Source organism: Amphiura filiformis, chromosome 13 (genome assembly GCF_039555335.1).
Source record: "Amphiura filiformis chromosome 13, Afil_fr2py, whole genome shotgun sequence".
NCBI classification, from domain to species: domain Eukaryota; kingdom Metazoa; phylum Echinodermata; class Ophiuroidea; order Amphilepidida; family Amphiuridae; genus Amphiura; species Amphiura filiformis.
In genome coordinates, this window is record NC_092640.1 from 3,612,575 (window position 1) to 3,632,194 (window position 19,620).

The 19,620-nt window shown below is 37.0% G+C and overlaps 1 protein-coding gene across 2 annotated transcripts in view; it reads left to right on the plus strand.

The window, feature by feature from the left end:
• Nucleotides 1–275: 275 nt before the first annotated feature.
• The window catches only part of LOC140167902 (gamma-aminobutyric acid type B receptor subunit 2-like), an 87,446-nt gene continuing 68,101 nt past the window's right edge, over nucleotides 276–19,620 (plus strand). For both annotated transcript variants that reach the window (XM_072191190.1, XM_072191191.1), the window contains exons 1-12: nucleotides 276–432; nucleotides 6,772–6,938; nucleotides 8,224–8,361; nucleotides 9,703–9,873; nucleotides 10,873–10,974; nucleotides 11,951–12,016; nucleotides 12,661–12,858; nucleotides 13,229–13,495; nucleotides 16,595–16,658; nucleotides 18,368–18,451; nucleotides 18,764–18,929; nucleotides 19,466–19,598. In XM_072191190.1, coding sequence (XP_072047291.1) covers nucleotides 363–432; nucleotides 6,772–6,938; nucleotides 8,224–8,361; nucleotides 9,703–9,873; nucleotides 10,873–10,974; nucleotides 11,951–12,016; nucleotides 12,661–12,858; nucleotides 13,229–13,495; nucleotides 16,595–16,658; nucleotides 18,368–18,451; nucleotides 18,764–18,929; nucleotides 19,466–19,598 — 1,626 coding nt within the window. In that variant the 5' untranslated portion in view covers nucleotides 276–362. The remainder of the gene's footprint in view (nucleotides 433–6,771; nucleotides 6,939–8,223; nucleotides 8,362–9,702; nucleotides 9,874–10,872; nucleotides 10,975–11,950; nucleotides 12,017–12,660; nucleotides 12,859–13,228; nucleotides 13,496–16,594; nucleotides 16,659–18,367; nucleotides 18,452–18,763; nucleotides 18,930–19,465; nucleotides 19,599–19,620) is intronic.

The window sequence follows — 19,620 nt, forward strand, 5'->3', positions numbered from 1 at the left end:
ACCCCCCCCCCATGCAATATATAATTTAAAAATAGAATGTGCTGGTGACATTTATTTCAGTAAAAGGCAGCTTTATTTTAAATATTCATCAATTAGATGGCACATCTTTAATACATCACAACTAAAGCAATCGCTAAGGATCGTTACCATACAATTGTATTACGTCATGACAATGGGGAGTGTGGATAAAAGATAGAATATCACAATTGCTACAAGTTGGCCCATTTTGCACAACTTAATAACCCTGACCTTGTAAATGTAACAGAACAGTTTAGTTTCAACATTTCCTACTACATATTTGGAGCAGGTTCCTTTAACTCTCTACATCATAAATCTATATTGCGTTTAAGGACTAAGTCAGGATGAAGACCATCCTAGTCTTTGTTTTCATCTCATCACTGGCGATACTGAGTAAACAACAAGACAGCACAGGTAAGCACTATAACAAGGTTTCTCAATCAAGTTAGGTCACTCGGTAAGGCAGAAGACTCTGGTACGAAATGGAACAAGGAACATATACTGCTAATTGTCCGGTCTATCCGTATGAAACTCCTGTACGGAAAAATCTTGGCAGCGAAGGTTTATTGGGGCTGATTAAGGTTCTGTGTCTGTGTAAATAAATGGTTTATAATTTGTGTCCTAGGCCGCATCGTTCAGCAAATTCTTGTAAAGTGTGTTGTAGCTTGTGGGTTAATGTGGGTTAATGCCTCTGCGTAGCGCATTGACAGTGCACGATCTAATGTTACTGTTCCGAACTCAGGCTACTTTTTGTACATTACAATGCATACAGCCCGTTGTATCGCCCTCTATAACAATACGCTTATAATAGGATCCAAAATTTCACTTCCGTGACCATTCTCTGGCTAGTAAGGTGTGACGATCGATTTGACTTCTATGCTCCTTTTAGAAAAAAAATTAGCCCCCATGTCCCTCGCAAAAATCTCGGTATTTTTCGGGTTAGTTGAGCACAAGGAATCCGATTTTGACATTATTTTGACATTACGGCGTTATTTTCACCCAGAAATCTAAGATATCCGCCGGCACCATCTTGAAAAATATAGTTTTGAACCAGAGCACCTAAAATCGTATACAAAGACACTTTTTCGGATAGGTCGACCACAAGGATTTCAAATCTGTACAGTGTTCCAAAGTGTTTCCCTGGTCAGTAAGTTTGTTGTCACGGAAATTGAGCCCCGTACCCCTTACAGATATCCAGACAATTTAATTATAAGATTTGACCCCAGTTAATCGTTGACCTGACCCCTGCATGCAAAGTGTTCCAAAATGTTCCTCTGATCATTAAGTTTGTTGTCACCAAGTTTGAGCCCCGTTCCCCTTACAGTTGTCGAGGAAATGCATTTCTAAAATGTTACCTCTGCAAAGGTATTCGGTTATATACCGGAAATGCCCCCTTAATGACCTTTGACCCCAATTCTGTTTGCACCCTATGGATGCCCTGGATATATCCGACACATAAACGGTTCCAAAAAAGTAAGTCCCCCTAAGACATTTTGGTATAATCCAAAAACGGCTCGATCAATTCTCTTGTTTTAAAGTTTGGAACATATAGACTGAATAGTTATGCATCACGGGTTTTTGTTGCTACTTTTTATCATCTTCATAGCAAAATGCAGCCATTTATGAAATTTTCGGCCAAAAAAAAGTTGCATTTTTCTACATATTTTCCCTTTAAATGAGAAATTTAATCAAAAAGAAGCACATTTAATTAAATTAAATTGAAGCTTTTCCTGATTTAGGTGTCACACATTCAAAAACAGTTTTTATGGTTCAGTGAATAAATTAAAATGAACGCTGCAGCTTATTAATTTTCAATAATGAATTTATAGGTCTTATTCCTTCATGTGAGATGGCTTCAAATCATCATTCTTCTCTGCTGTTGGTCAAGCTGGCTCCCCGTATCTGCAGGATTTGCTGCAAAGTCCTTTAAGGTGATGTTGTCCCTCACTTGTCTGCTTGTAACAAGTTGAGTCTTGATAACGGCCACCCATGTAAATGTTTTTTGAGCCAATCAAGGAATGACCAATGAAACAAGTGTATTGGGATCAGCATAAAAGATTTAACCAAGAATCTGTTGGTCCATTGGTTAAATTAATCAATGAACACAAGATTTATCATTGAAGTTGCAGTTGTTCCTTCCTAATAAATTCTTTTTCATGTATAAAATTTCATAAATGGCTACATGATTGCTCACTGAACCATAAAACATGTTTGAAATATGTAAAAATTAATTCAGGAACATCTTAACTTAAGTTATTTTGATAAAAAGCAAAAAAAAGAAATTTATAGAAACATTCTTTTTCGATTTATTTGCTTTAAGTGAAAGAGGTCTGAAACCAAAAGTGATGCATAAAAAGCCTATGTAGAAAAGTGACACTTTTTTTTGGCCAAAATTTTTATAAGTGGCTGTATTTCTCAGTGAAGATGATAAAAGATAACTAATCAATCTATGTTCCAAACTTTAAAACAAGAGAATTGATCAAGCCGTTTTTGGATTATACCAAAATGTTGTTTGTTGTTTTGTGTTTTTTTTGGGGGGGCTTACTTTTTTTGAACCGTTTATGTGCAAGTTATGTAATTGTAGGGTGTAACATGTATGAGGAGAAGTATTTTAAAGTTTGTTGCCAGAAGAAGAAGAAAGCAGAATTGGATAGAAAAACAGGATCTAGCGTGGGGTGTACCCCCCAGCTAGGTAAGTAAGCCTACAGTTACGATGAAAGCTCAAAGCCAAATTATTATTGAAAGAGGAACTAAAATATAATAAAATCTCGACCCTGCTGAGAATAACAATAGTTTTTTGCAATGGGTTTCATCAAGGTTTTCAAAGGGGAAGTTTAATGTACAGTTACGAAAAAACATTCAATCAGTTTCATCAGGTTTAGAATTGAACTTTACAGACGTAAAATGTGTCAAAGAAAAAATCAAGATATCTTCAAAATAATTTACAACAAAACATTCAACAGGAAGTGTAAATGTTTGTTTGTAAGCTCATAGTTAGTGCTCAGTTCGTTACAAACAAATGATGAAGTTCTGATAAATCCAAAGGAATAAATTGGCAGAAACAAATGCTATCACCTTGCACTTAAATAAAGTGATTGAGACTGATGTACACTGCTTAATTGCTTTATCAACAAAACTTAAGGGCAGTAGAATGTACCCATCCGCCGGTAGATTCCAGAGGGAGGGTTGTCTTTAAACAGAATAGCCACAGGAGAGTATGAACTAAAAGTGAGCGCAAAATAGGCTAATAAATAATCACACATCTTGATTTACAATATAATTTTCCTTTTCGTAATTGAAAAAAGATGAAAATTCATTATTTTCAATAAGCCGCTGGTGGGAATCGAACCCGGAACTCCTGCATCAACATGCAAGCGATCAAACCACTACACTGTACACCGGCACGCTGAATTGACAGCGATTTAATTATACAATAATCTTAGCAAAAGTGATCAATACTGTTGGATCGAAAATCCAGCATTCAACAACTCTTCCTATACCTTTGTACAGGAGCCAACCGTTGTTAAACCGTGATGAACCCACACTTTTACTGTAGCGTATACGCGAACGCGAGCGAGACTACGCGTTACGCGAGAGCGCGTATTGTTGAAGTTGAATTCAGTATTTTTCAGGTAGCGGCTAAACATTGCCGTTTTATTCTGTAGTTTTATTGCTGATATCAAAAGAGAAATCATCGAAGTTTTTGTAAGGCTGAGTGGCAATGATTAACTGACATTCCTCGAAAAATAATCGTGAATTATACGATATTTAGCTTCTTTTCGTTGTTGAAAGGATTCAATCATGTTTCACCGTTGTTCATCACCGTTTAACAACTCGCGTCCGGCGCGTCTGCGTGGTTTACTTCGCTCGGGCAGCTTTTAGCTGCCCTCGCGAAGTAAACCACGCAGACGACGCGGCCGCATCGTTGTTAAACGGTGATGAACAACGGTGAAACATGATTGAATCCCTAAATTTACGATGCCAAATCAAATAGAAGTACCGTATTATATCAGTAAATAATATATTAACTATCTATAAAGTGCATATAGTGTTTCCAAGTATAAAATAAATAAATAAATCCAAGTTTTTCGACGTGACCCCGTGAACTCACTTTGCACTGTACGCTCTATTTTTGGTAACTCGTAATTACACCGTGCAGTCTATGCGGACCTTCGCACCAATGCGCACCTTCGCAATTTCACTCCCATTCAATTACACACTCCTGTGCACTTTTCACCCCTTTTTATATTGCGGGTAGCGGCATGATCGATTGCTTGAAGCCCGGCCCAGGTGTGTACTAATAAACAAGTGGGCAAGTGTCAGACCTATTATAATGCTGATGGTGCTCTCCCGTTTGATTATATGCCCGATAGGCCTACATGTATAATGTGCTCCGGGACGATGTGCTTCGAATGAAGAGAATTGATATTCATAAACATAGTAGGCCCCCGGAGTAGGCCTAATGCACGATGTGCACGGACTAACTGCGGTATGCGGATATAATGACACGATGCACATAACGTCAGTTTATTTAATACACACTCATTGCATAGACCATTGATCACATTGCATTTTCATGAAAAATAATTCATGTCTGAAATTAAAGCATTAGTGATATAATTTCTAATTCTAAATAATAATGTGGAAATTAAATCTGTTTCAGTTCCATAGCATTATAATTATATTTATTTATGTTAAAATCTTTCTGCACTTAATTTCAAATTGCAGGTATGTTTTTATGAATGAAGATTTTAAATTATAAATTAGTGCTGTTTCCCCGGAAATATATTTTAAATTAGTTCAATATAGGTTCCTACTAATTCTACAGTCCCATAGCCTAATATACATATAGCTCCATATAGCGAAATGTGCACTTGAACGAGGTATAGAGTGAAAGTGCAAAATATGCCTACATTACTTTCAACACAATTTTTGTATGGAGCCTATAGTGTTCTACGGGAGACCATCACTGAGCCAACTATGATAATTGTTTTGGGTTATTTTTTGCACGGCTTGGTGCCTTTCAGCTGTGGGGCCTCGGTAGATTATGAGTTCTGAATCTGATTTCTTATTTACAATGTTATTGATAATCCTATAAACATACTTACGAGTATTATATCAGAGAAGATACTCTGTTACAGAAATATTGTCACAAATTTAAATCAATTGTTATCAGGTAGGCATAGGCCTATTTATAGTTCCAACAAAATTCTTTTAACATCCCATCTTTTACCAATATTTTTGTAGGCCTAAAGAAAAAAACAATAATTAGCCAATTTCTTAAAGACAAATGTGCACACCAGCAAAACAAACGTGAGATATTTTTGGCCCCGTGCTGTGCATTCCACTCCCAGCGGTGTTTGCTGCCGTAAAGCGCCGGGTGTGACAGGATGTGTAAATGGTTGGGTGTGAAAGTGGCGGGGTGCAAACTTCTCAGCATTCAGCTGTTATATTTACAAATCATATTCTCGCTGTATTCGGCCCCGAGTGTCATGTCAAAAATGCCCATTTTCACCAAAACTAGGTAAGTCTTCATAAATCTAATGCTATGTACTTAAAGTGTATGAAATATAGACGAAATTGTGACGATTATATGAAAATTTTGACCTTCCGTATTGAAGATATAAATAAAGTTTCCTAAAAGCCATAAAAATTGTAAGCTCCTCGGAAAAAAATATTCATATTTACTGCCGGCAGTAGTGATTTTTAGCAAAAACGGTTGGAAATTTTTCCTAATCATGTGTGTTACCTGTCTGCAAAAGGAGTTTAATTTTCGGACTTCGAGGACTGTGAAATGTTAAAAATACCAATTTTTAATAATTTGCCATAAAATTTGTATTATAGCGACAATTTCATAAAATCAATATTATTTGATATCAGAAGGACATTCTTCATATTAAGAATGCAATTTGATGTGTCTGATGTGCTCTCAGGTCCCAAAATACTGTGTCAACGTTGCTACCCCAGCCCTTAAGGCTACAGGATATGCATGGACTTGGAAAGCTTACTATACACGGGATTTCATTTGGATACACATTTGAATACACATTGGATACACTTCCTCAGTGTTAAAAAATATCTCTATAGAGCCATAATTCATTTGGGCATTTATACTGGCGACCGTCGCCCCAAACTGGTGTTGTGACTGCCCAATCGGGTGGATAAAAGCCGCTTAATATCGATCTTATATTGTGTTGTGTTCAGGATTCTTTTGTCTATATGTAAAACATGAGTGATGGAATGCAGTTTTAAATCCCCTCCAAACCTGCATTTGTTCACATTTCAGTAAAATACCGAGGGTTGACTGTGTTTTGTTATAAAAGTTTGGGGAGCACTGGCCCCCTGCTTCAGCCGAAGTTGGCTCAAATTCATGAGCAATCGGCAATGGGTGGAGTGTAGCAGGACACTATGAAGACTCGTAGTTCCGTACCTGCTAAGTTCAAAAGCATTTTGCACATCCAACATATCCAAAAATCAACATAAATTCAAGCAAAAGTTAAGGAAGAAACATGAAATCTGGTGTCCAGATTTTAAGACAACTCTCTCGATTCTACAAAACAACCTGTGCTTGTGACTTTATAACGTACCAAAGTGTGTGGGTGACATTTGATAATGTGTCCCCCTCACTTTGAAAGGTGTGGGCCGTATCCCCCACCCAATTTACGACCTTGTTCACACCCATAAGGGCATTGTCTTCGACTACTGGAATCAAATTAATGTTTTCTATCGGTACAATGTGTTTCCATGAACCAGATGGTGAGACCAAGATACCGCTGTATATAGGTGGCCTACTTTCATTCAGTGGAGGGTGGGATGCAAGCGGGCTGGTTCCAGGGATAGATTATGCCTTAGAACAGATCAACGCCAGAGAAGATTTGCTTTCTGAATATGACCTCAGGATTGTATGGAATGATACTCAGGTAAGTTCAATATGGGACACAAGATTTAGATTGATCACTTATCATGCTTATATTAATAATAATTAATTACTTAAAGGAAGTGTTCGGCAAACACAATATTATGTCTTATATGTTAGAAAAATAATTATCAAGCATTAATCACATGGTTTTATTTCAAACAAACTCATATTAACCATAAAAACCAATAAAAACAGCCATCTCTCAACACGCGATATTCAAAATTCCCGCGCCGAAATTGTCTAGAGCAATGACGTCCCAATAATTCAATGAAGCCTGACGACAAATGAGCACAAATAACCATGACGTCATTGCTCTAGAAATTTCGGCCCGGGAATTTTGAATATCGCCTGTTGAGAGATTGCTGTTTTTATTCGATTTTATGGTTAATATGAGTTTGTTTAAAATAAAACCATGTGATTCGTGCTTGATAATTATTTTTCTAACATAAAAGACTTAATGTTGTGATTGGCGGACACTTACTTTAAAGCGAGTCGGAGGTAAGCATGACCTGCAGTAGTGTTAGCACCCAAATATTTAAAAATAACAAACGGACACACCCTCACACAAGAGGAATGGTATGGGTCAAATAAAGGAAATCTCATGTGTATGAATTTTCTCAGGAGAGCAAACGCCCAACACTTTTCGTTTTGATATATTATTGGGCGTAATTCAAGAACCACAAGACCTCTTTAAATATAATGCGATTATTGGCTTCCTTGACTCATTTCCCAATGTAGGTTTCTTATTTAAATGGCTAGATCTGGAAATATAACCTGTATCCTGTCAATGGACACATGCATCCATAAGTACTGTAGAGAAAACGTCTGGTGCATCACAAACTCTTGCAAGTGATCCGCATGCGTGTGTAATTAATTCGGAAAATCCTAACTCGTCTCAAAAGTCTCTTGGGCGTGTCGTTTGTAAAATTACAGCGGAAATCTTGACGCGCCTCATAAACATGTACCGTGTGTCGTTTGACCACGAGCGCGTCAATTCATCTCGAGAAATCTCGACGTGCCTCAAGGCGTACGTCTTTTGACTAAAAAACCTTGACCCACGATATTTGATCCTGACGCGACTCAAAACTTCTAAACTTCTAAACATAATTGAGGTTTTGACTTTCCTTTTACCTTCACCTAAATAACTTTTAAAGTTGGATGTGTGTTAGCCCTATAATGCACCCAGGCCTGATATGTTTGCAGGTTTGTGGTTCTGCGTACGTTTCGTGTACACCTGTGTTCATATCTTTTACATTTTTATTGAATTAATTTTTATGGTATCTCAGTGTAGTCCAGGTTTGAGCAGCCGAGTGTTCTTCGATCAGATATACCGTGAACCACAGAAAATAATGATTTTAGGCGGAGCCTGTTCTGTTGGCTCAGAGGCTATCGCTGGTACTGCACACTATTGGAATCTGATATCAGTAAGTTATTAGTCAGAGTAGAATTGGTCAGAGTAGAGAATAAAACACGACACCTTTACCATTGTTTAGTATTAAAAAAAACCCATCAAGGCCGCAGGGCCGGCGACTCTCATACGACAATTAAACATTCCAAGTGGGATCCCAATATAAGGGCCCACTGGGCAAGAATTTTCAAGAAAGCAAGAGTAGCCTTATGTAAAACGGTAACCTTAATGTAATTTGACACCACAAAGTATATATATTCTACTTTTAATATATCGACATCCATTTTTACTAAATCGACTTGGCATGTTAATTTATCTTACAATGTCAACTCCATTTTGCTAAGTTGATTTGGCTTGATAATGAATCTTGATATGTTACCATAATGCTGATAATATTTATAAGTCATCATGGCAAGATAATCATATTAATTGGAAGCTGTATGAATTGCTTTATTTATAATTTATCAAACTTTCCTTCTATCCTCTTTTTACATATTAATACGTTTGGAATAAAAAATATTATGTCAAACTTTCTAGTTATATTATCAAGGTCAAAAATGATACTTTTAGTATAAAAAAAAGAAACATCAAGGCCGCATGGCCGGCTACCCCATATGACGACTAAACATTCCAAGTGGGATCCTAATATGATGGCCCCGCAGGGCAAGAAACCAAGAGTAACCTTAATGTAAAACAGTAACCTTAATGTAATTTGAAACCGCAACATATACATATAATAATCTGCTTTTAATATGTCGACATCCATTTTACTAAGTCGACTTGGCATGTTAATTATCTTCAACATGTCAACATCCATTTTTGTTAAGTTGATTTAACGTGGTATTTATCTTGACATGTTAACATAATGCTGATAATAAGTTATGGCAAGATAATTATCTGACCAAGTTGTAAATAAACATATTTATTGGAACTGTAATTGAATAATTGAAACTTTCCTTCTATCCTTTTTACATATTAGTACTTTTATAATACAAATACTATGTCAAACATAGTTACATTATCAAGGCCAAAAATGCTTGCAGTCAATTATGAGCTATCTTTGTCCAGTGGCGTAGCGTCATAGGGGCACGGGGGGCCAACCCCCAATCGATCTGAAATTTGAAAATCCCATAGGAAAATTGCCAAAAATGGCTTGTGTGCCCGCCCCCCCCCCTACTTGGTATGTGCCCCCCCCCCCCCACCCCCCAAATGTGATGACCCATGCTACGCCACTGGCCTTTGTGGTGAATGTCATTAGTCTAAAAGCTGGTTTGACATAAATTATGACATTGCTGTTAGTGTTTTTTTACCAATTCGCAATTGATGATTTAATCAAACGATAATGCGTTGTTTGCAGGTATCTCCTACATCAAGCTCCCCGGGGCTGTCCAATCGTGTTACGTATCCACTATTCTACAGAACTCGGCCCGCAGAACAGTCTTTCAATCCAGCACGTGTAGCAATTATGAAGAAATTTGGCTGGACAAGGGTAGCCACAATACATGAAAATTACGAATTATTTTCATTAGTAAGTCAATGTATTAATTGCACAATAAATGCGTTATTGCTGTTAACATTGTTCGTTTTATGCAAATCCAAGAAAAATGAAGATGTTAAACTTACATTTTAGTGACGTTTCACCCCTACACTAGTGGTTTCATCAGACTGGCAACTCATCACATCTGACTGCTTCCTTTTATAGGCAACAGGAACTTCTATAGAGGGCATGATGAGTTGGTCAAAGATGTTGTTGAGTGAGTAAGCCCCCTCGTCCTTGTTTAGAGTGTCTTTTCCTTTTCGGTGTATCCAGCCACCTAGTGGTCTTGTCAGCTTCTAGTTCTCTATCGATGACTTTTGAGTCCTCCCAATTGATGGAATGATTAGTAGAGGCAACATGATCAGTGATAGCTGACTTGTGAATGTCTGTGATAGATGACGTGCGGCTGTCTCTTGTGTAGGGAATCGTTTCAAATTTCTCCGAAGGGACGAGGGGGCCTACTCACTCAACAACATCTTTGACCAACTCATCACGCCCTCTGTAGCTGTTCCTGTTGCCTATAAAAAGAAGCAGTCAGATGTGATGAGTTGCCAATCTGATGAAACCACTAGTGTAGTAGTGAAACGTCACTAAAATGTGAGTTTAACATCTTCATTTTTCTTGGATTTGCATAAAACAAACAATGTTAACAGATAAATCTAACAATCCAAATGAACTTGTTCAAAGAAATACGTTATTGGTAACACGGTATGTTTTCAAATCAGTGCATTATATCATCCCATTCTAGAATGTATTAATTGGTACCACACAGGCATGAAAAGAGATCGCATTCGGTATACTTTTGAGAGTTAGAATGGACCAAAATGAAACATTAATCTCTGCATCTTTTCTTACATGAGCCCTTGTGGCCAAATGCAACGATGTACGTGTGACATCGCTATAAGGATAACATTTTTTATTATACTTTTTAACTCTATATTATGCACATGGGTCAACATTATTTCACATTTTGAATGTTGTTAATTTCAGACGGTGGATGATATGGTAAGCAGACTAAAAGAAGCAAATATTACTTTGATTACTTCCGAAAGTTTCGTCGACAATCCCAAAAATCAAGTGGAGAGTCTCAAGGTATGCTTAATTGGGCTATTCCAGTTGAAATCCACACACCCCTTTGGAAGACACGAATCATACTGCAGTTGCTGTTCATTTTCCTATACACAATACACAGTTCTCTCACCATTGAGATGTGACCTCTACAAACAGTGTATGTTAGAGGTATAGGGCATTTCCTAGTTATCGTCACTGTGTGAAAAATAACCGGCCAATATTTATTGTACTCTCTGAAATTCTAGGAAATACAGTTTTGTAACATGTCCTACATTTTTAGCTAATTTAGATATTTGGAAATATGCGCATGTTTTAGTAAGTAGGGCACGGCATGGCCTGCCAAATTCCCTGTGTAAATTGAATGCAACTTTTAGTGACTATCACTCACTTGTAGACCGCTCTCTTCCGAAGGGCATTAAAGCTAAACCACTTGACGGATATTTTTTGTACTTGCTGTCAATCAAGAATAATGTATACATTACATGTAGGCTACCAACTGTGTGAGGCATCTGCAAATGTTCGTACCACCCTAATGTAAATGACAGGTAACAGCAAAAACAGCTCCCATATCTGTCCATAACTTTGGTCATTGCAGCGAGTCAGGGATTTCAAGTGGGTGATTATTGATCAGCAAGTGCCATATTAGTGCAGTCCACCATTCAATGTGGAGGATAGACTAGACTTTATCGATTGATTTTGACGGAATAGTTTTCTGTTAACCAGGTTTAAGTACTGCAAAGGTCGAATCATGTTTGCTGTGCAGTATAACTGCACTATGTGCGTGAATCCATTTGAAATCTACACCACATGTGTGGGAGATTAAGGTCAATTCTTCCACAGGGTGTATGGATTTCATTTTGAATAGCCCAATACATTTTTATCGTTAACATGTTCAACGTAGTTCCATATATACACGTACGTTCCCTTTTTTAGTTTAACACTATACCATATTGGTGAAAATGAATATTTGTTATTTTCATCTCCTTTGTAATTGCAGAAACACGATGCAAAGATAATAGTTGCATTGATGTATACTGACCAGGCTCAGAAAGTCTTCTGTGAGGTGCGTTGATTCTCCCATGAAGGACCTACTTGCAGGGTCCTGTACTTTTGTCTATTCGAATAAGTAATCGCTTCCTAACACGTATAGACGAATCCAACGAGCCAAGTCATGGTCAGGATTTGGCCGGCCATTACTGGGACCCCGCAGCACCAAACTGGTGTTGTGACTGCCCAATTGGGTGCATTAAAGCTGCTTAAAATTCGATGTTAGATTCTTTTGTGTTGTAAACAGTCATCATTCTTTTGTCTACGTGTAACATGGGTGATAGAATGCAGTTTAAAATACCCTCCAAGGCCGCATCATTTCAGATAGAAGTGAATGTTTCTAAAAAAACATAACATTTATGTACAATAGAGTTACAATCCTGTCTGTAGAACGAACTTAGTCCAAGCAAGCGTAAAATAATGTTGGCTGGGATACAGTCTTGCCAATGCATTTTAATATTAAACAGTACATGTCTCAGTTAAAACACGGGTTAAACAATAAAGAAAATAATAAGATATTCTTCCTTTTCAATACCAAAACAAAACTATTGGAATTACAGGGGAATTTAGAGTGATGTCGTATTATTATTTTATCCAATCGTATCCTTGTTTACCAACAACATTTGTTTCGCTTTTTATGTAAAATCGTTCAATTTCTAGGCCTATAAGTTAAATATGACTGGTGATGGTTATGTGTGGATGATTGACGGTTGGTACCAGAACAAATGGTGGGAATTAGACCTTGGACAAGTGGACTGTACACAAGAAGAGCTTACGGCAGCCGTTGGGGGCTCATATTACATCGGGATTCGTAGCCAATCATTGTCAAGTACCAATGACATGACTGTTGGAAATGTGGTAAGTTATGCTTGTGGTTTTATTCCTACAGCTTCAAGCCGGCTTCAAGTGGGTTGCCCTTCTTTAGAATGTGTTAAATGGGTCTCATGTAGCAATTGTATGGGACTGAATTTTGGGCCAATTTTTCGACAAATTTGGTTAGTTTTTCGGAGTCCCAGTCGCCAGGGTCGGATTTACATGGGGGGGCCTGGGCTGGGCCCGGGTTCATCTGGCGCAATGGTATATCCGGCCCTGCCAATCGCACATCCCTACCCAAACCAAAGTTTAGTACAGCCAAACGGGAAATATTAACTTCGGTAGTATCCTAATAAAATGTACACGTGCATCAAGTAAGAAACTATACAAACTAAACTGGGGTTTTTTTCTACAGACTCCCAGCGAATATGACGAGTATGTAAAAGATCAACTGGCTAACAACCCAAATTATAGTCATCTAACGTTCAACGCTGACCACCCGTATGGGTACGACACAGCTTGGGCTATTGCATTGGCACTTAATGCAAGTGTAAACACATTCAAAGCTACCACCTTTCCAGATGGACGTGTCCGCAGATTAGAAGATTTTACTTACGATGATAAGGAGATGACGATGGTATTCCTCGAAAGCTTGGCACAGGTGTTTTTCCTTGGAATGACAGTGAAAAGAATTATTATTAAAATAGCGATATATGTTAAGTATGAAGTAGAGAAAAATTACAATTTTCCTTCCTAAGCAGAATTCAATTGAGTATATTTCCAGTTACTTCTGAACATACCCAGCATATCGTCGGCCTTATCACATACTAACGTATTAATTTTGCAAATACGCATTTCGAGTAAATGGAACTTGAAAATCTAGCGATTTTCATTTGCTGCATAATCTTGATTAAAATATTATTGTCGATTAAAACCAGGTTAACAGTAATGCAAATATACCATATTTTCAATATAATTCACTTATCACTATCAGAGCATAACTTATGCAAAAAATCAATATTAAATAAAATACGTCACTATGTGAAAAGGACTAATGTCAATTTCGCCGTTCAAATGACAATACGTCACACAAATACGTCAGTATGTGAAAAGGACAAAATAGCAATTTTGCCGTGCAATGACAGAGTCGCGCCAATACGTCAGTATGTGAAACGGCAAATTCTTCAAATTGCAGATATGATATACTGGGCTTGGGCAGTATAGGTGATCGGCAAATACGTCGTTATGTGATGCAGACATTTCAAGGTTTTGTAAATACGACATAATTAAATTAATTAATATCTTACTAGTTTTTGGCGAATATATAGAGTAGAACATAACAAACTAGCATACCAATTTTCAAAAAAATGTTTAAAATGTCGAATACGTCAGTATGTGATACGGCCGACGATATATACACATGAGGCCTGAGTATCATTTATATAGCTGCATTAACAAAATCCATACATGTTAAAGCACTACAAGCGAGTTCAAGTATAATGTCCGTTTGTATTTTCTCAACCTTCTTATAAAAATCATATGAATCATTCTGCAACTGGAATTAAAATAATCATATGAAGCATTTTAGTGCAGTGATAGCGCCATCTTTGTTTTTCAGTTTTTTTACGGTTACGCAAGGTTTTTAAATTTAAAAGAAAAAATATTAACGTAACGCAATATTTTGTAAATTAAAAAAACGTTTCCGGGGCTTAAAACATGAAGGCCGCAAGCTTGGCAGGGCTGAGGCCGCAGACTTCTGCGGTAACGACTCTAATATAGTAAATGCCCTGATTACCGATGTTCGGTTGCACGAGAGCAAGGTGACTGAAATGGGCGACTGGCTGTCTCTAGGTAAGGAATGGGTCTAGGGCGCACACCACTAAATAATTGCCCCATTGAAATACGTGTAAAACACCAGTTTTATTTGCTCGTTTTGAGGCCTTTTCGGCGCTTTCTGAGAAATTTAAGGATAACCAGTCGATTGCAAATCGATGAAAGTTTAACATATGTTTCAATGTATGGGTAGTCTTCCGTCTCGTTTTCCCGGTAGGAGCCGCTAAACAGCGCCCTTACTGTTTTTGACATGCTCTCATGACTGTAAACCCGTTTCTGCCCATTTTTTAATACGCGGACCTATTTTCTCGATAATTATAAAAATGCGACTTGTTTAGTGATTCAAATTCATGCACAGGCTTTACACTTTTATTTAAGCTATAATTCGCTACTCTTTCTGATTATTAGTCCAAAGAGCAGCCCATTATACCTCAAAAACTTTCTGTATTTTACCGGAACTCAGTAGGGTTGCACAAATGGCGCATTGATTTAGTGGTGTGCTCCCTTCAAGGGTTTCTGATGTTCATAAAATTTAATTCTTTTATCTTTTTCTTGAAATATAAAATGTTTTGAGTAAAACGCTCGAAACAGAATTGCTCTGTGACATTCACTTTAAGAGAAATTCCCTTTCAAAGTTACATGGTGGATTCCGAAAATAGGCAAATTTTCAACATTTTGACCATTCATGCTTACTCTTCTATATTTGCATTAAATTCCAATTCTCTAGATAGTTTTTGACCTTCCATCTGATGAAATTCGGTTTTAAATGAGAGTAAATCACGTTTCACAATTGCATGGGTCTACTGTTAATGATTTATAACAATCACCCCCCCGCCCATATAAAACCAAGATTTGGCAGCTTTAAAAGGCACGCACCGATTTGTCACCTTAAGCCCAAATTGCGTTAAATCCAAGAAATCTTGTTTTCACACAATTTGTGGCAATTTCTTGAACTTTGAAGGCCTCTGGGGGAATAATCTTAGCGCGACTTGCATCTAAAACGCATTAAATATATTCACTAACATATAAACTATCTATTTAAATCGAAAAAACTGCAATTTAATCAAAAGCCATTTCAATTTTGGCTGAATCTCTGAAAAGCACGGTTTTACTCCTAGGCCCTTCGAAGGGCGCACACCACTAAATAATTGCCCCATTGAAATACGTGTAAAAACACCAGTTTTATTTGCTCGTTTTGAGGCCTTTTCGGCGCTTTCTGAGAAATTTAAGGATAACCAGTCGATTGCAAATCGATGAAAGTTTAACATATGTTTCAATGTATGGGTAGTCTTCCGTCTCGTTTTCCCGGTAGGAGCCGCTAAACAGCGCCCTCACTGTTTTTGACATGCTCTCATGACTGTAAACCCGTTTCTGCCCATTTTTTAATACGTGGACCTATTTTCTCGATAATTATAAAAATGCGACTTTTTTAGTGATTCAAATTCATGCACAGGCTTTACACTTTTATTTAAGCTATAATTCGCTACTCTTTCTGATTATTAGTCCAAAGAGCAGCCCATTATACCTCAAAAACTTTCTGTATTTTACCGGAACTCAGTAGGGTTGCACAAATGGCGCATTGATTTAGTGGTGTGCTCCCTCTATTGGTGGTGTGCCGACGACCGTCACGGGATTTCGTTGCGAACGAGCCCGTCCTACATTTCATACTTAAAGACAGCCCATCGCCCATTTCATTTTTTTTTATAATTTCCCTCATTCTTCAGGCATGGCCCTCTATCGGGGGCTAATTTATAGTTTAAGTTTGATCGTTATTGTTTCTTTGCTGTACAGCAACTTTGATGGCTATTGTTTTTTGTAGCCCTGCCGGACAACCCTAATGGTTATTGACATTTTGTAGTTTGTCGTCTTTTATCAACCTCCCCCTTCTTCACCACACCCCCGGGATACTTTAACTTTACAATTTATTTATTTATTTTGTTTCGTCAAGGGTCCTGTAAAGTTTGAAAAGGGGGACCGTGTTGGAATTTCCATCATACATCAACTTCGTGAAGGTAAGATAACTACTTTAAACATGGTATTATAGCCATGTAATAATGCGCTATCGATCCCCCTTTGATCCATCATGTATGCCGGCTGAATAAATAGCCTGCCATTATCATGAGGCCCAGCTTTACAGAGGATCATAAGTACCACAACAGAAATGCAGTCATTCTTATCAACATGTGTCTCAAACTAAAAATTGAATATGCATATTATCAATCTACCATGTATGACTATAGTATCTCTATTCCCGTTGCCTCGCAATACCCACATAGTTTCTTGTTTTATAATTCAACACACACAATATGCTAGTTTTATCAACATACAAACCTTTAAATAATTAAATGTATAAGTTCAATTCCACTGAATACGGGATTTTTACAATAATTATGGCTTCTTATGACCCTTCAAATGGTATAAATGATTACAGTAAGTTGATTTCGACTTAAATTTGAACTAGAATTACATTACACTAGTAATGACGTCAGTTAAGAGCTTAGGCAGGATAATAGGAAACCACGTGATTAAAACCAAAACAAACCCTGAAACTCAATACTTAAAACGACCGAGTTTTCAATAGATTTGTAGTAGTGCAAAATCCATTAATACAAAACCTTTCACATTTAAGCTTCTTTACACGTGTGACTTTAGGCGAGTGGGAAAGCAAGGGCCATATTTTTCCTGCTTTAGTCATTTAAGGGATCCAAAATGAGCGTTTATTGCGTTTCGACAGTATTTTTTTGTGGGACATGAGAGCACCTCAGACCTATCGAATTGCATTCTGAATACGAAGCATGTCTTTCTGATATCAAATAATTTTCATTTTTAAAAAATCACAATATAATACAAATTTGATGACAAATTATAAAAATTTGATATTTTTCAAATTTTTGATATATAACAGTCCTCGAAGTAAATTATATAAATCTAATGATATATTCTTAAAGTGTATGTAGCAGGGAGGAAAAAGCCGACGGTCAATTGAAAATTTTGACCTTTCATATTGAAGATATGGATTTTTTCCCAAAAAGACCTAATTTTTTTTGGTGTTTTGGGAAAAAATCCATATCTTCAATACGAAAGGTCAAAATTTTCAATTGATCGTCGGCTTTTCATCCCACCTACATACACTTTAAGTATAAATCATCAGATTTATAAAGTTTACTTCAAGTACTGTTAAATATCAAAAATATCAATTTTAATGATTTGCCATAAAATGTGTATTAAATTGCGAATTTCAAAAATCAAAATTATTTGATATCAGAATGACATTTTTCATATTCAGAATGCAATTCGATATGTCTGATGTGCTCTAATGTCCCAAAATAAATACTGTCCAAACGTTCATACCCCAGCCCTTAACTGCAGCGTATGTTTTAATATCAATGCATTGATCTTATACATGTAAGAAATGAGTCAAGGAAGCCAATTATCGCATTTATATTTTAATAGGTCTTTCGGTTCTTGAGTCAAGACCAATAAAATATCAAAACAAACGTTTGGGGCGTTTTCCTTCTACCGAGAACAATCACGCACATTGGGGCGGAAATGACACCCCTATATATCAAACCTTGGTATGTTCCTTATATAACCCATACCATTCCATGTTGGTCAGCTTTATTTGTCTCAATATTTGAGTCCAAAAATCGGTCATGCTCCCCTCCGCCTCGCCTTATTGTTAAGAAATATTCAATGTGATTTCCGTTGATCCTTTCTTAAGATCTTTTAGACCATCAGATTGGTGACTTTAATCCACTGAATATGCAAGATCCGTTGCAATGGACAAGTGACCTAGTGTTTCCAGGTAATGATACCTACATGTAAACAAGCTAACAGGTTTTTATTGACATAAATCTATTCAGATTTATAAGCAGGTAATTCGTCTTTGTTATATTCCAAAGGGGTGGGGTGGTAAAATTACCAAAAAGTATACATTTTGAAAAGAATGAACTCAGATTATGTGCCAAATAAGGCACCCGACAAAGGATATCAAAATTGGCTTTACTAAACCTGCTGATTTTATGTTATAAAGAAGTAAATTTGCAAAAGAAATCCATTTTGTGCGTTGATTTGTGCTTCATTAAGAATATAATTGTCGTGTTGTTTTGATGTTTAGGTGGGCAGGTACCGCTCGATCACACCCCAGAAGTTGAGATTACCATTGTTATTCGCCAGGAAACCGTTGGAGCAGCCATATTCATATCGATGTGCACTTTGGCGTGTCTGGGGATTCTACTGGCTATAGGATTTCTCGTATTTAATATCAAATTCCGAGAGCAACGGTAAGATGAAAGTGTGTGGGTATGTTGCTTCGTTACATTGACAAATGAATAAATATTGTCATCTGAGGTTGCGTTCCATATTTGGAATGGACTGCCAGACTGTGTAGTTGGAGAGATCACTGGTTATGGTGCTCAGTCCTTTAATAGGTTTTTTATCTGTTAATGAGATTTTAAAAAACAGTTTCTTATCTCCCGAGCCAAGGGCTAAGAGTACGATTTTTATATTAATTGTTTTGAGTGGTCCTTTTACTTATTTAGTATTTTAGCCTATGAGTAAAGATTTTACCATGTTTATGGGTGGGTCCCTATCCCAAACACACTTCGTCCACCCTATCCTCCCACTTGCTACGCCCCTGACTACGACGAATCATTGTTATTGAATCAAAAGTTTGTGAATTATTTAGAAATATTGCCTTCCACAGGATCAATGTAGTTCTATATTGAATTTAACCATACAAATATGACATCGCAAATGAAACAATAAACCATTGTAATGGCTATAATTTTTTTAATCATTTTTTAAATGCTTTTAACAGATACGTCAAGCTTTCAAGTCCAAACCTCAACAACTTAATCATTACTGGAGGAATGATTGTATACACAGGTATATTCTTCAGTGGTGTCGATACGCAATCGATCAGTTATAATTCCAAGACGGTTTGTTGTCAGGTAAGAAAATGATGACATGCAT